Genomic DNA, 15592 nt, shown 5'->3' on the forward strand with positions numbered 1-15592 from the left:
GACCGTTTCCTTTTGTTGTTCCTCCCAATCATAGCTGGGCGGAAGATTAAGAATGCTGTCAAGCCTGGGAAGCTGATTCCAAGCGTCCGTCCAGAAACGAGCTGTATTACCACTTCTAATCTCCCAAAAACTATGTTGTTGGATCAACGAGAAGTGTTGACTGGCTGCATTCCACATCAACGAGCCTTTCTCAATAGGGGTGAATCTGATAAGCTCCTCCACTGGTCTGTGGTTGGCATATTTAGCTGTCCAGATGGCTCCCCAGGGCTTGTTTGGTGCAGTAAGCCATTGCCACCAAATTCTCGCACCCATGATTTCATTGCTGTGACTAGGGTCTCTCAGACCTAAGCCACCTTTTTCCTTGGGTTTGCAAGCTGTAGTCCATTTAACAAGGGCCCATTTACGATTTGTTCCATGTGTTCCCCACAGAAAGTTGCGCTGAAGATCTCTGATTCTTTTAAGAGCCCATTTAGGCGCTGCTAGGATTGAGAAGAGATAGAGGGGCATTGCCTAAAGCACTGCTTTGATAAGTACTAATCTATTGGCTATGTTCAAAGCTCTATAGGTCCACGAGGAGAGACAGGATTCAAGATTCTCTAAGAGCCCGCACCAGGAGGCATGCTTAATGGCAGAGTCAATGAGGGGGGCACCTAGGTAATTGGAGGGTAGGGAGGCTATGGAGAAACCAAGAATGTGGGCAATGGCACGTTGAATGATGGGAGGCATGTGAAAGAAAAATATTTGCGATTTGGCTTTGTTTATGCTTGTACCTGAGGCATCCGAGAAGTCCTTCAGAAGGGCTTTGAAGATGGTAGCTTCTTGAACAAATGGGTATCCGAAAAGCATGTTGTCATCCACGAATTGTTGATGGGTGGTAGCAGGGGTATTGTAAATGGAGATTCCTTTAAGAAGCTGGGAGTGAAGGGCATGCTTGATGGGTCTCCCTAGCCCTTCTGCCATCAGTACAAAAAGGAAAGGAGATAGAGGGTCCCCTTGTCTGATACCTCTGGAGGGGCTGAATGGTCAAGAGGGGATGCCATTAATAAGGATGGAAAAAAAAGTAGAGGAGATTAAACTTTGAACCCAACGAACCCACATTGGTGAAAAACCAAAAGCATGTAGCATTTTTTTAATGTAAGTCCAACTTAATTTATCAAAAGCTTTGGAGAGCTCAATCTTGAGAATCATACCTGCCTGTTTGGAGATCTTGAGGGAGTGTATGATTTCATGAGTGACGATGATGCCGTCCAATATTTGTCGACCTTCAACGTACCCTGATTTTTCCGGTGATATGAGCAGGGGTAATAGCGGCTTCAACCTGTTTGCAATGACTTTAGAGATGACCTTGTAGATGACATTACAAAGTGCAAATGGGCGAAATTTGTCCGGAGTGATGGTGCTGTCTTCTTTGGGGATGAGAGCAATAAAAGTTGAATTGAGCGAAGGCAGCAGCCAGTGAAGAGAACGAGATTCCTCCACCAATTGCCATACTTCCCCTTTTATGATCTCCCAGAATGAGTGGAAGAAGGTGGTGGAGAAGCCATCCGGACCCGGTGCTTTGCCTTCCTTGAGCTGCTTCATGGCTAAGTCCACCTCCTCGGGCATTACAGGTCGGAGAAGGAGTTGGTTGTGTTCTTCTGTGATGACTTTTGGCACATGTTGAGTGATCTTTTCTATGGCATTCCTTCTGTCAATTTGGGGTTCTTGTAGGACTTCCTGAAAGTGATTGATGAATTCCTATTCGATCTCTGCATGGTCCTCCACTCTTTCCCCCCCTTGCTTTTGGATAAAGGAGATAGTATTGTGCATTCTTCTTTGAATAGTGGTTCTGTGGAAGAATTTGGTGTTTCTCTCGCCTTCTTTCAGCCATCTGATTCTAGATTTTTGCTTCCAGAGAATTTCTTCCTGCTTGTTTCTCTCCTCCATTTGATTATGTATGTGCTTCTCCCATTCCAGAGTTTCGTCATTGTACCCCTCTGTTATTATCTGTTGCTGGAGATCCCTCGTTTCCTTGCTGAGGTTTTGTTGGGCCTGAAAGATATTTCCAAAAGTCTCCTTATTCCATCTTTTGATTTGGGCTTTCAGATATTTGAGTTTCTGTTGGAATTGGAACATTTTTTATCCTTCTGGCACCAATAATTTGTTCCAAGTATGTCTGATGAAGTCTTTGAAAGCGGGATGAGATAACCAACATGCCTCAAATATGAAAGGACGTCTGGTGGCGTTGCCTGGTCGCTGCCATTGGAGCGCTATAGGCCAATGATCAGAACCGGAGTAAGGGAGGATGGATGCTGAGAGGTCGCCTCCGAGATGTATTGCGCTATCCAAGATGAGGAATCTGTCAAGTTTTGAAGCAATTTGATACTTCCCAGCCCTACGATTGCTCCAAGTGTGCATGCCATTGGGAGTTTGCATGTCGATAAGCATGTTGTTGTGGATAAAATCTTTGAAGTGGTCTGTTTCCTGATCCATCTTGGCCCGGCCTCCCTTCTTTTCCTCTGACTTGGTGATCATATTAAAATCTCCACCTATGAGCCATAGGGAGTGCTCTCTATTGGAGCTGAGAGTTGCTATGGTGTTTAAAAGAGCAATTTTATTGGGAGCATCCTGCAGAAAGTAAACGTTGGTCAGGTGACCATGTATGTTGGTGCCAATTATATGAAACGTTGCTTGGATGATGTTGTGGGATGCGTGGAAATTTGACAGCAATATTGCTTGCATGTTCCATGCAATTGCTAAGCCTCCAGATGCTCCTGATGCATCCATTGCTACTGAATGACATCCTGGCCAAGCTTTTGAAAGGATGCTTCCTAGGGTGTTACTGTTGCACTTTGTTTCTTGCAGGAAGAATATCTGGGGTTGTTCGTGCCTTATCATATTTTTAATCATTCTAAGTTTCCCAGGGCTATTGAGCCCTCTTACATTCCATGAGGTGAGCTTCATTGTTCACTGTGTGGAGTGGGCCTATAGTACTTTGTCAATTTAGCATATCTTCCTGAGTCGACCAGGATTTTCCCTACTGCTATAGTTCTCTGGAGATCTGTCTTTCTTCCCCTCTTTTTGGAGTCCTTTGGAAGGAGGTTGCCATCCCATTGACTTCCTGGTTGTATACCCAATTGCTGTTGCTGATATGCTCTAGATAATGTGGTTTCCAGAGTATTGAGCTGATGCTCTTGGATTTTGTCATACTCCTTCTTTCTACATGCTTGCTCCAGTCCAAAAATGTCTAGCCCTTTTAGATCTATGCTCTCTGGTTCTTCATCCATATGCTACACTTGACTGCTTTCCTCTGAGATAAGCGCTAGTTGCCAGGATTGATTTTGTGGTTCATCCGTCTCCATGGCTTTGGATGTTTTTGGGTCTGCTATGGGAGTTCCGCTTGATTTAGATGGAGTGCCCTCAACTTCCATATCCTTTACTTTCCCATCAAGTCCCTTTTGGCTCTCTTTGGGGGTTGCATTGTCATCCCTGGGGAAAAGTGATGCATGGGAAGAACCAGGGGGGGATGGAATGCAGAGGAGGAGATGGGCATGGAGCTGTGCTTTGAGTTCAAGGGTTGTTGTTCTAAGGCTTGTGCTAGAATTTCAAAGATATTACTTGTGGATGGGATAGAAGCCATATCTTGCTGGGGTTTTTTCCCGGTGGAAGGTTTTTTGTGCGCTCGTTTGCGGCTAGGGACCTTGGTAAAACCATCTTGGGCTTGCAGTTCAGAGGGATAAGAGGCAGTGGCTTTGGCATTTAGTGGAAAATCCCTAAAGAGATGCCTGTGAGCATGACATTTGCGGTAGTGTAAAGGTACATGTTCATAATCCAAGGGTTGAATCCATTCATAGTCATCATGAGAGAGACTTACCGAGTCCGGTAGGGCTTTGTCCAGGTGCATGAAGACACAGATGTGGGCATAGGATGTGTATCATCGAAGCTTCGTCTCTTTCGCTGCTTTTACATATTCCCCCAGTCCATTTCCAATGTCTTTGAGCAACCCTTCATCCCAGTATTCCTCTGGAAGTGAATACATTCTGATCCACACTAGAGCCTAGGTGAGGTCTTCCTTATCCAGGTTAAATCTTGCCACCCAGTCCCTTAGATACAATCTTGCTAAGTTGAAAAAGTATGGCCCCTCATCCATGATTCTGAACTTGTCTTCTAGGCACAAGAATATCATAGTAAAGAACCCCTTCAATCCTAGCTGCAGTGTTATATGGCCCTTTGGTTTCCATTTAGCAGCGATCCAGCCATACAAGGCTTTTTCTGTCGGCCAGAATCCTATAAATTTCCCGATGAGTGCGTGATCCGTCATATATTGGATTCGTTCATTGATCTTCTGACTGGGCAGTTCTATCTTGGGTCTTTCAGTTGCTATTGGTTTGCATGTTTTCGAGGTAACCTTGGTCATTTCCTCTGGCTTGTCTTTTCCTTCTGGTGTTTCACTGCTCTTGTCTGACTGACTGGCAGGTGCATTGGGCTTATGCTGTTTCGGCATCTCACTGTTATCTGCCTCTACTTAGATTGATCCAAAGATTAAAGACCCCGTTTGCCCTGGAGGCGAGGTATTGGATGAGGGGGAGGGCTTTGAGGCCTCCCCTTGCGGGGGATCCATGTGCTTTGTTGTTATGCCTGCGGTACTCTATCGAGACCAGGAGGTCAGGACCTCGGTGAATGCTGAGTCGTGCTTTTTTGCGCCCTCTCAGAAGGTCGCCAGAATCCTAGTTGCAGAGCTCTCAGATCCAACAAGTTGCAATTTTAACCACCAATAATACGGATTTCAAGATTATTTTAATTTTTAATTTATTAAATATTTCAAAATTATATTTATTGAATGATATTTTTTTATTTAAATTTAAATATAAAAAATAAAATATTTAGTTTATAATATTTAACATTACAAAAATAAATATTTTAGTATGGATAATTTTCTCATATATTTTATGTTATTATTTTTAGATATTGTTTTATTTTATATTTTATGTTATTATTTTTAGATATTGTTGCTATATTAGTGCATGATTTTTAAATAAGAGTTGCGATATTTTATTCTTAAGCTTTATAAAAAAATCATTTAAAATTAAAATATTTTAAAATATTTGATACTTAGGTAAATAATATATTTTCTATCAGTTACTTCTCATCATAATTTAAGCCTTTGCATAAGGAAAAAAACAAGAATAAGAGGTAAATAAGGATGTTGTCAGGTCTCAATCCTGATATCTATGTAGAAAAGTAATAGCATGAATCATTAGCACAAGCATAATCATCATAAAGGGGAAAAAGCCAGAAGCTCAGTGTCCATGGATAGTCGACACAGTACTAGACCTACGAGATCTATAGAGGGATGTCAAAGTAGGGAAGCAAAGGTGAAGGACTAGCCACAAGAGGACCGAGTCAGCCATGGCTTATGATATGAGATTGCAGAAGCCAACGTGAAGGCTGATGATGGTACTCATATTGTTCGTTTAATGGGGGGGCACTAACATTGGTGAAACCTTGCAATTGGCTTACGATGTGAGATTGCAGAAGCCAATGTGAAGGATGATGATGCTACTCATATTGTTCATTTAATTGGGGGCACTAACATTGGTGAAACCTTGCAATTCACATGGAACAACATGGGTTTGCTCACATGTTTTTATGGTAGAATATAATTTTTTTATATTGCTTAATATTTTATCTTATTGCCTAAAATTTGGAAGGAAAAATCTTTGTAATGAGATACTCTGATTTTACAAATTGTAAAAATTATTATTATAATATTATTATATTTCTAATAAATCAAATGTTTTTCAAATCCTAGCTCCAATAGAAAGCACTCTTTAATTTGTGGTATTTATCTTTCAAACTTATTTAAATTAGATTAAAAAAAATGGGTTATGGGCTAGATTATTTTGGTTGATTCCTTAAACTATTAAATTTGATTATTTTTTTTGGGTCATAAGTTATGTTTTTGTTTACTATTAAATAATGATGAAAAGATCAAACCTAGGTAGATGATTTCCAAATGATTCCTATCAGTGTTGCCTATTCATAATTATAAACAATAAGCTTGTCTATGCTTATGAGTGGAAATCTATTCCACTTACCTTTCAAGTGGCAAATTATTTTGTTGGTAGTGTAAAACATTCGGTGAATATCACACTAGAGAGTTCATACTAAAGCTCCATGCATATGCAAGTCCATTAGATGATATAAAATTATAAAAGTTTTGATTGTTGGTAATATAAGAACCATCCTTTGAATAGTTGTCACATCTTATATTGTAGGTGACAAGAAGATCTCATTTCTCATTGCTAAGAAAAGTGGGCATATGGCACCATGATTGTTTGATATGTATAGAAAAACTATGGGACTCCATGGAGATGGGGAATTGTATTGTTTTTGAGTTACTCCACAAATGCATATGTAGATTACTATGCACTATGATATAATTTATGTCAATTGGTTGTAGTACATTAAGTGGAGATACATTTAAGAAAAAATGTCATTCAAAACCTACTATTGAAACAACCAATATACAACAATAGTAGAATTCTTCTAATTTGTCATCCTTGGAGTCGAGTTCAACTTGATGCAGGGTAATAATACATTCTCTTGATTTACAAGAATTATAGATAATTTCCTAAATGAAATAATCACCAATAATAGGGAATATAAATGAGAATAAGAATAAAACATACAGTGTGAATGCCACTCAAAAAAAAATTAATAACCTAAAATGAGGAAAAAGTAATATGTACCTATGGTTTCCTCTTAGTAAAAATTGTCCATTCTAGAAAATCAATATTTCTTCACAATGCTTTTATATATTTTATTGGTAAAATAAGTGATAAATTATATCTCAATTAGCTTTCATCATCTCAATATTTTAATTATTAATTTTAATTATGTATTACCAACTTAACACAAATACAATAAACAACCTAAATCTAATACAACAATTATTATTTCGAAACAAAGTACAACTTTTCCAATTTAACAATCCTATCAACCTAGCTTTGCACCTTTTAAGGCAATTTATAATATTAATTACAATAAATATATGATATTTATGCAAGCCATATATATAGTTGTTAGGAGACAATAGTTTTATATACATAATTGGTCATTTAATACATTTAATGACTTCATGTTTTATTGTCATGATATAAGTGGTATCTTGAAAGGGGATAGTTATTTCATGGACTAAGTGGGTTAGCTTAATAAAATATTTTTTGAAATATTCACAAATTTCATATTCACATATGATCTAAATAAGAATACAATAATATGAGGGGATAATAAATATCATGTAATTTTGAATTATATGCAACTATTCTCTATAAAAGCAAAGCATGTAGTGTTAGAGGTATTAATTTATTTTCCAAAATTATTATATATTGGGTTACCATATGTTAACTACATGTAAATTCACATATTATTGCCATTATATTAATATGTTTTTTCTTTCTTAATTTATTATGCATTTTTAGTGATTAAAGATTTAATAAGTATATTGTTTAATAAATTATATATGCACCTAGGTAGTGAATATTTAATAAACATAGTTCGTTAATGGAATGACTTAAATGCATATGTATATATTTAGTCATTTAGATAATAATATGAAAAATCACATTATTTTTAAATATTTACATGCAAGAGTTATTATGAGAGTGACATAAATGACCATAGGTTATATAGAGATGACAAGGAGAATTTTAAGTTTATATATTTATATCTTAGTTTGAGAGACATTATGAGTAGAGCTAGATAAAGATGAAGAATTAATTAAATCTTTTAAATTTCAAATTTCAAATGGATGAATAAAAAATTTAGTGAAAAAATTGATATATTATTAATCATTCTAAACATTCAATTTAAATAAGCGTTTTTTAGATCGTTCATGCAAATAGTTCATATTATTTAATTTTGATTTTAGTCAATTTTATGTAATCAAAATTATAAATTATTGTTATCAGCTAATCCAAAGTAGCGTTTTAAGAGGTTTTCACAAAGAGTGTCTTAACAATATACACATTCATCATATAATAAACAAACATAAAAAATTTAATTAGTTTAAGTTTTTTATTTTTATGTTTGAGAGGATTAAGTAGTAGGAATAATTACAAAGTTTCCATGGAGTGTCTTAACATTACACCTATTATTATAGCCCCATGAAATTATTAATTAAAATAGTTCATAAGCTTCACCTAAGAAAAAGGTATCATAGAGGAATCTGAATTAAGGAGTTATTGTCCAAATCTACAATATCTAAGTCAAAGTCATGGATCAAAGGTATTTAGACTTTGCAATTGAGATTGGAAACTATTAAATTGATAATCTTATTGATTATAATATTTTTTTTTGATATGTGTAATAATTTTTTATAATTTTCTACTTTTTCCTCTTTTCATATTAGAAATTTATAAATTGAATATATATCTCAGCATATGTATAAGTATAAAGATACACAAAAATAAAGATATAGTTCTTGAAAATAGAGCATGCCTCAAAGACGTAGTGGTGTGCTTGTTGAAAGATAAACAATAACAATTGGCTCAAGGAGATTTTTTTTACTTCAAACATGATAAGTTGTTGAAACTCTTAAAAAAACATTGTGCAAGTGAAAAAAACATGGTACAACTACAAACTTCAAGTGATATATTAATTCAAACAAATTCTACAACCATTACTGGAAAACACTACCACCATGCTACAAATTCATTGACACAAAATATTTTTGAATTTTCATTAATTAAGACTATCAATTAACATTGTTCTTGACTTTTGTAGCAAGTTTAGAAGTGACTTCTTCTTGAGACAATGATAGGTAACAAATAGAAAGGCTATAAATGTTGAGACACTCTTGCTGCTAAGATAATGAATCATTTTAAGATCACTTAATAAATTTGGTTGTTAAAATCCAACTCTTGTACATTAAGTGGTCTAACACCTTGTTTGACAGACAAAGGATTCTACACATGTCAAAACTATTTGAATGACATGGACCCATCCCATTCACTATTTGTAGGCAAACATCCTTACCAACCAAGTGACATTCAATTGCGTATTACATAGATAGAATGTGGAAGCACTAATTACTCATATAACAACATTAGTTAGATATGAAATCCTTTTGATTTTTTGTTTCACCTCTCCTAAATTAACATTTAGGGACCTTTTTATTTTGCATTTCATCTCTCGTTAATCTCCATTTAGAAGCTTATAAAAATTATATAATTTAGAAGTGACAACTACATCCTCTATATAAAAAAATACTTAATATTTGATATTTTTAAATTCATGAAATCCTCTAAATCTTGAAAAAAAAACTCAAAAACCATGATACAAATGAAAAAAACCCAAAAAACATCCCATAATATAGCGTGTTTGATGTAATCCAAACAAAAACTTGTAATAACTTTTGTTGGTGTTCATAGTGAATTTAGTTTCCTTTTTTTTTAAGAAACAGGTAAGTGTTTTGCATTAATAATGACTGGAATATGGGTCAGAACCCTTACAATAGAATTCTAATATTTGACCATAGAGATGTACGTTTTCCCATGCAAACAATATACCAACTCTAGAGCTGCAGTTCAAAATTATACAAAAGAAAGCTTATACTGAGAGAACGAAAAAAATACTTAAGAATAAAACAATATTTACAAGATAACTTAAAACATTTTGGAGACTAGCAAGCCAACTTAAATCCCATCCTTCAACTATGGCCATTGCGAGGGCTATGAGACCCCGCAGATGACGAGTCTCCTTTTTCTTTGGGATAAAGCTAGAGCAATTCTGCCTGTGTCGAGCTAAGCATTACCAGAGATGATATTTTCCAAAGCTAAAGCTCAAGAATTAAGAGTTAAAATCTCCTCACATAAACCACTAATGGTTTGTTCCATATTGCTTAGATGGAGGGGCAATTTAGTTTTTAAAATAAGCTAGAAATACTGATGAAAATTTTCCGCCATCTCATCTTACCTCTGCCTAGCTTCCAACAAGGCTTTGGCTGAATTCAATATCTTGTCAAGCAACAAACCATCATTTTCCTTGTTTGGGAAAAACAAGGGTTCCTCCATGTCCAAACGAAGTCGCTGAATGCAAACAATTATCACACCAACAAAGTTGAGCCAACATCTAGAACTGATTAACAAAATTGACCCATAAATACGTAGGGGAGCCCAAGAAGCCATTAAATAATCAACATTAAAACTCTGCCATGACCTATACTAAAATATAAGACCCAAATCCAAACCCAAAATCCTTAGAAGGACATTGTGAAGGCTAATGATGGGAGATGCAAAGTGTTGGCATATTAAATCCAACCCATTGCACAAGGAGTAGCTCATCATTTCTACAATAAACTCTACCAACTCCATCCACTACCAAAATAAATATAAGTACCACCCAGGGCATAAAAGAATTAAAGATACTAGATACTTGCAAAAAATTTGCCACCAGTGAGAAATTTTCAAAATTTATGGCTGGAAAATGAAGTATTGTTGGACCACATCACACTTCCATCTCTTAAATCATGCTGAGAGTAGGGGAAAATTCCTCAATCTGAGTTGAATTAAATTTCTCATGATGACATACTTTTGAATATCATTCAAGTGCCTTGAAATTTTGAGCATAATCAAGGAATTGGTGCAGAGTTGATTATACCTTGATTTGTTGTCCAAAGGAGGATCCTTTTTTTGTTAACTCATCCACCATAGGGTTAAGGTTCCCGTACACATGGAAAAATTCAAATTGCTCAAATTGAGAAAGGATTAGAGAGATCCTTTGTAGAGTGGGAGGGGGGTCTAATCACCAGGCTCTTTTTGCCTTATGAACTTGTCAAATGACGAACATGGAATCACCAAAAACTTTCAGACTATAAATTTTCGTTGCAAGAGCTAGTTCCTCACCTTTGTAGAAGGTGAGGAACTCAACCTGATTATTGGTCGAAGCAAATTGAAACACTATTTTTCCATTGGAACTAAATATAACCCCTCTAGCTCCTGCCTCCCCAAAGTGAATTTAGCTATTCTATTAGACATTATTTACCACATTATTTTTATGGCACATATAAGTATGAAGACTTATATTTGACAATTATAAGATTTTAGTATAATTCATTTTCAGATTTATATTAAAAAATCAATTGAATAACAAAATAAAAAATTAAGATAGAATACAAATTTAAAATTTTATATAACAGTATGTATATTTTATTTTAAATTTCATGTTAAACTATAATAAGGTAAAGTTTGATTTTACTTATAAAATTAAAATTTAAATTTGATTAAAAAGTATATAAATTCATTGGAAGTAGCTTCCATCACAAAGACTGTGGTTTAAGTTGAAACAAGTTTTAATCTTAAAATTAAATCTACAATTATTTATGATTAGTTAAGAGTTAATTTTGTTAAAAATAAATATGTCAAAGCATCAAAATAAAATAATTATTTAACAAAAGCAAAAACAATTTTAATCACCTAAACTTACATAAATGAATCATATTACATATTTATAAATAAATATTATATCTACCATAAAAACTAAATATATTTCAAATCCAAAAAATTATACCAAAATAATATTAACTTAACTAATTATAAAAATCCCAAAAATAACCTATTCACTCTTAAAAAACAATATCATATAAAGTGAATATTTTAAAAAATAACAACCAACCTGTTTATCTATTTATTATAAAAAAAGTCAATGAAACCTTGAGACACTGCCCAAAACCAAAATCAGCCATTACTAAATTATGCTATATCATTCAACGCTATATTCAACTTAGAAATTCAAGATTGGAAACCCATAAATTGCAACATACCAACGCGCAACTCTTTCTGACCATGGCCATCACTGTCATTCATGGAATGTTATCCAGACATGATAGGATTAACGAGAGCAGGCTTACTTACAACACATCAAGGTGAACCTTTACCCGACTCAGAAAGAAATAGTGAAACATAATTCCATCAAGGTCAAGCGAAACTTGAATACCTCCCGATGGGCTGTATTCACAATCCACCACTACTATTTGGTCTTTGGATACATCTTAATTTTGGATGGAAAAATATTATATACCATTATTATGTGGTTTTTGAATGGGTTTGATGTTGGATGGATAACTATTATTATTGGTTTTTTAATTGGTCTTCATGTTAGATGGAAAAAAAATTATTCAATTATTGTAATTAAAATTATTGGAAACATTTGTTTATTTGGGGTAGCTCAAGTGGCAGTGGATGCGGAAATGAAGTCTCACCAAACCAGAAATCTTGGATTCAAATTTTGTAATACCCTTCTGAAAGTCCTACCAATTTAAAAAAAAAAATATCATTCAAAACAATTATACAACAATTAAATTTAAAAATTTACAATAAAAACTACACAAAAATATACTAGCAATTGTCTATTTTTTCTGTTGAAAGCTTTACTGCATCTGCCCTTCTCTGTTACTTTACAAAGATCAAGCAATCCAGCTTCCTAACCTGACATACATCACTCAACGAATAAACCAAAAATAATCATATCTAAAATAGATCTATACTGATTAAATTAAATGCAACTTTAAATTACAAAACTGATACAAATGTTTAATGATATACTAAAACTATATACAAATGTTTAATGATATACTAAATCTATATACCATCTATGTCAGATGTATATATTCCTATTGATCCCATTGATCATTTCAAATCGTTAGTGCACCTTCAAATTTAGACTGAGAGTCAGAAAATTTGTTTTATATTGAATGCAACTGAACAAAAGTAGAAGCTATATTTGACAAATTTTTATCGCTTGGCTGAGACCCAATTTGTATGTTTCTCGTTGTACACAAGTTGGTCAAGCTTGTTTACATTCCACGGAAGCTTATACTTCCATGGTTTCTACGTATAGTTATGCTCATGAATTATTGTTCTCAGATCGCACTGGGAAGATGTTAGGGTTTTTTCATTCTCCGAGCAGAGATGTGTTGATTTTAACATTTAATTTCATTTATTTGAGTACGTTTTAGACAATTTGGTTTTCTTAAAATGTGATACACATCGCTATATTCAATGATTTCGAATTTAAATGTCAATTGATGTAATCAAGGAAAATTGAATGAAATTTTATTTTAATGATTTAAAATTTAAATGTTAATTGATGTTGTGATATAATCAATAAAAATTGAATATTTTTTTTATTTTTTTTTTTATGAATTTTAAATTATGATAAAATTATATTTATATTTATATTTATTATGAATTTTAAGTTATGAATTTTATATATCTATATATATATATATATATATATATATATATATATATATTAATTTTATATATAAATATATTTATTTGTTAAATATTATAAAAATATTTAATTTAATTATTTTAATGCTATTTAATTCAAAAATTCAAAATTATTAATTAATTATTCTACCAACTTTTTATAAATTTAATTTAATTTTTTATTAATATTTAATTAAAAATACTTAAATATTAATTAGTTATTTTATGAGTTTTCCATAACCATGAAGTTAAAGTTAAAAATATGAGTAGTGTTTGAAATTAAGATTAAAATTTTGAATATATATTATGTTTTACTTTTTATTATAATAATAATAATAAATTTTGGAAAAGAAAGATCAAATCATAGTTTTCTTTTCTTAATGTTATTAATTTTGATTGGGAATGATAAAAATAATAAAACAACTATTTACTTAAAATAATTAAGTTATTAGAGATAAAAATAATATAACAAAGTGTAAAAGCTATTTAAGAATAGTTGTAGGCAAGTTTGTGTCTATAAGTAGATATTTAAAAGATAGGCTAAAATATAAAAGTTAAATGTATTCATACAATATAATTAAAATAAATGCCTATTGAGTTGAGTTTATGGTATGTAGTAGGGAAGAATGATTGTTATCCTCTTCACTCTAGTTCAACTCCTACAATAATATAATGAACATTCATATATGACAACTTTATTGAAAATAAATGAAACTGAAAAATATAATTATAAAAAATGTATTATCATTATTAATTTGTGTATGTGAAAATGAAATTTGTGAGTTTGAAATGGTTTTGAATATATAGTTTTCATTATTATAAATTTGATGTAAGAAAAAGATGGATCATAACATCAAATTAATAGGTCTTTAATATTCATTCCTACCATATAGGTTTATCTAAATATATCTATTCTGAGGGATCACTTCCCAAGAGTGTTGAGGAGAATTGATCAAGTACCCTCTCACAAATAACTTCTCAATAAAATGCTTTAATAACAAGAATTCTACCAATTAAACTAACCTTTGAAATTCGGTAATATATTAATTATTTATATATTGAAATTTATATAAATACCATATATCAAATTAGATTTATGATAACTATTTTATAATAAATAATAATAATCTTTAATTAGACTTTATATATATTCGTAATAACGAGAAATTGACTCTTTAAGCTATCATGAGTTATTATTCAATTATGTCAGTTGCGTTTTACTCTGAGTTGACGGCACTGGTCAAAGGATGCGATTCACGTGTTTATTGTAACCTTGACTAACGTCTGTTATTACTGTCTTGGGATTTCCTTCTTGTTATTCTTCCCTTTTTATTGCTATACTGTAGTGCTTGTTGTTGTTTTCGTCTGATTACTCATGTCTTGTGCAACTAGTGTAAGTAGGTTTAAAAATTAGTTATGAAATTCGATTTTAATTGAGAAATTATAATAATGCTTTTTTAATTTAATTTTTAATTAAAAAATGTTAGATATATAAGATGTTATTAGATCTTAGTTTCACAATCTTTGTTACAATACTGATCTTCCTAATCTTTTACAATGTCAAAATTATAGTGAGCTCGGGAGGCTTCTCTCCAAGCTTTTTGAGCATAGGAATAAAATCTTCAATCAAAATAGATAATTTGTTTCTTTAGGTCCGATAGACCATTATTTGGTCTCAGCGGACGTTAATCATCATCATCATCATCATCATATATTTAAAAATATAAAGAAAGTAGAGATTACATTATATAAGAGATAAAAGGCTTTTTACATGTGAGGATAAATTTATAAGTAGAAAATTTAACAATCTTTTTTTAAGAGAAATTTTGTCAACAATAGAGAAATCTAAATCGTAGACCAATTACCCAAGAACAAAATCATCCCTCCATCAAGCAACAACTATCCATATGAAGTTTGTCCACAAGATGCCATATGTTTGTCCATAAGTTTGCCACAAAGATGTATCGTCATAAGTAGCTCGGATTTCATAGAAGTGTAGTGTCCCTCGTAGCTCAGATTCCACTGAAGTACTGTCACTACTAGTAGCTTAATCACATAGAATGAGCTTCATATTCACATGTCATATGTCAAAATTTATTTTCACAAATGAAGTGTGAATTGCTTTTGATCAAATGATAGAGTAATGGTTCCAATGTATAGTTGTTTCCTCATCAGAAAAGGTGCCTCTAAAGGTTGAGCCAATCTTTCATTTGGAGGGTCAACTTGGCAGTTGGGATTTGCACAAAAGTTACATAAAAATAAATAAATTTTTCTTATAAAAGTCCAAATGGGACATGACAATTTTTTTTTTTAACTCTAACATGGATAACATGCTTGAC

The 15592-nt window shown here is 32.7% G+C and overlaps 1 protein-coding gene across 1 annotated transcript; it reads right to left on the reverse strand.

Moving 5' to 3' along the window:
- Positions 1 to 2118: 2118 nt before the first annotated feature.
- Positions 2119 to 2766, reverse strand: LOC149244290 (uncharacterized). The gene has a single exon (XM_089371494.1). The coding sequence runs from the start codon at positions 2764 to 2766 to the stop codon at positions 2119 to 2121; it is 648 nt and encodes a 215-aa protein (XP_089227620.1).
- Positions 2767 to 15592: the final 12826 nt, after the last annotated feature.

This window comes from Pinus tabuliformis, chromosome 8 (genome assembly GCF_031772625.1).
Source record: "Pinus tabuliformis cultivar Carrire ecotype Pingquan chromosome 8, CPIR1, whole genome shotgun sequence".
In the NCBI taxonomy this organism is placed as follows: Eukaryota; Viridiplantae; Streptophyta; class Pinopsida; order Pinales; family Pinaceae; genus Pinus; species Pinus tabuliformis.

Bases quoted from the DNA above. Each gene is read 5' to 3' on its own strand.
- LOC149244290 (XM_089371494.1), bottom strand. From the start codon at position 2,766: ATGGATGCATCAGGAGCATCTGGAGGCTTAGCAATTGCATGGAACATG.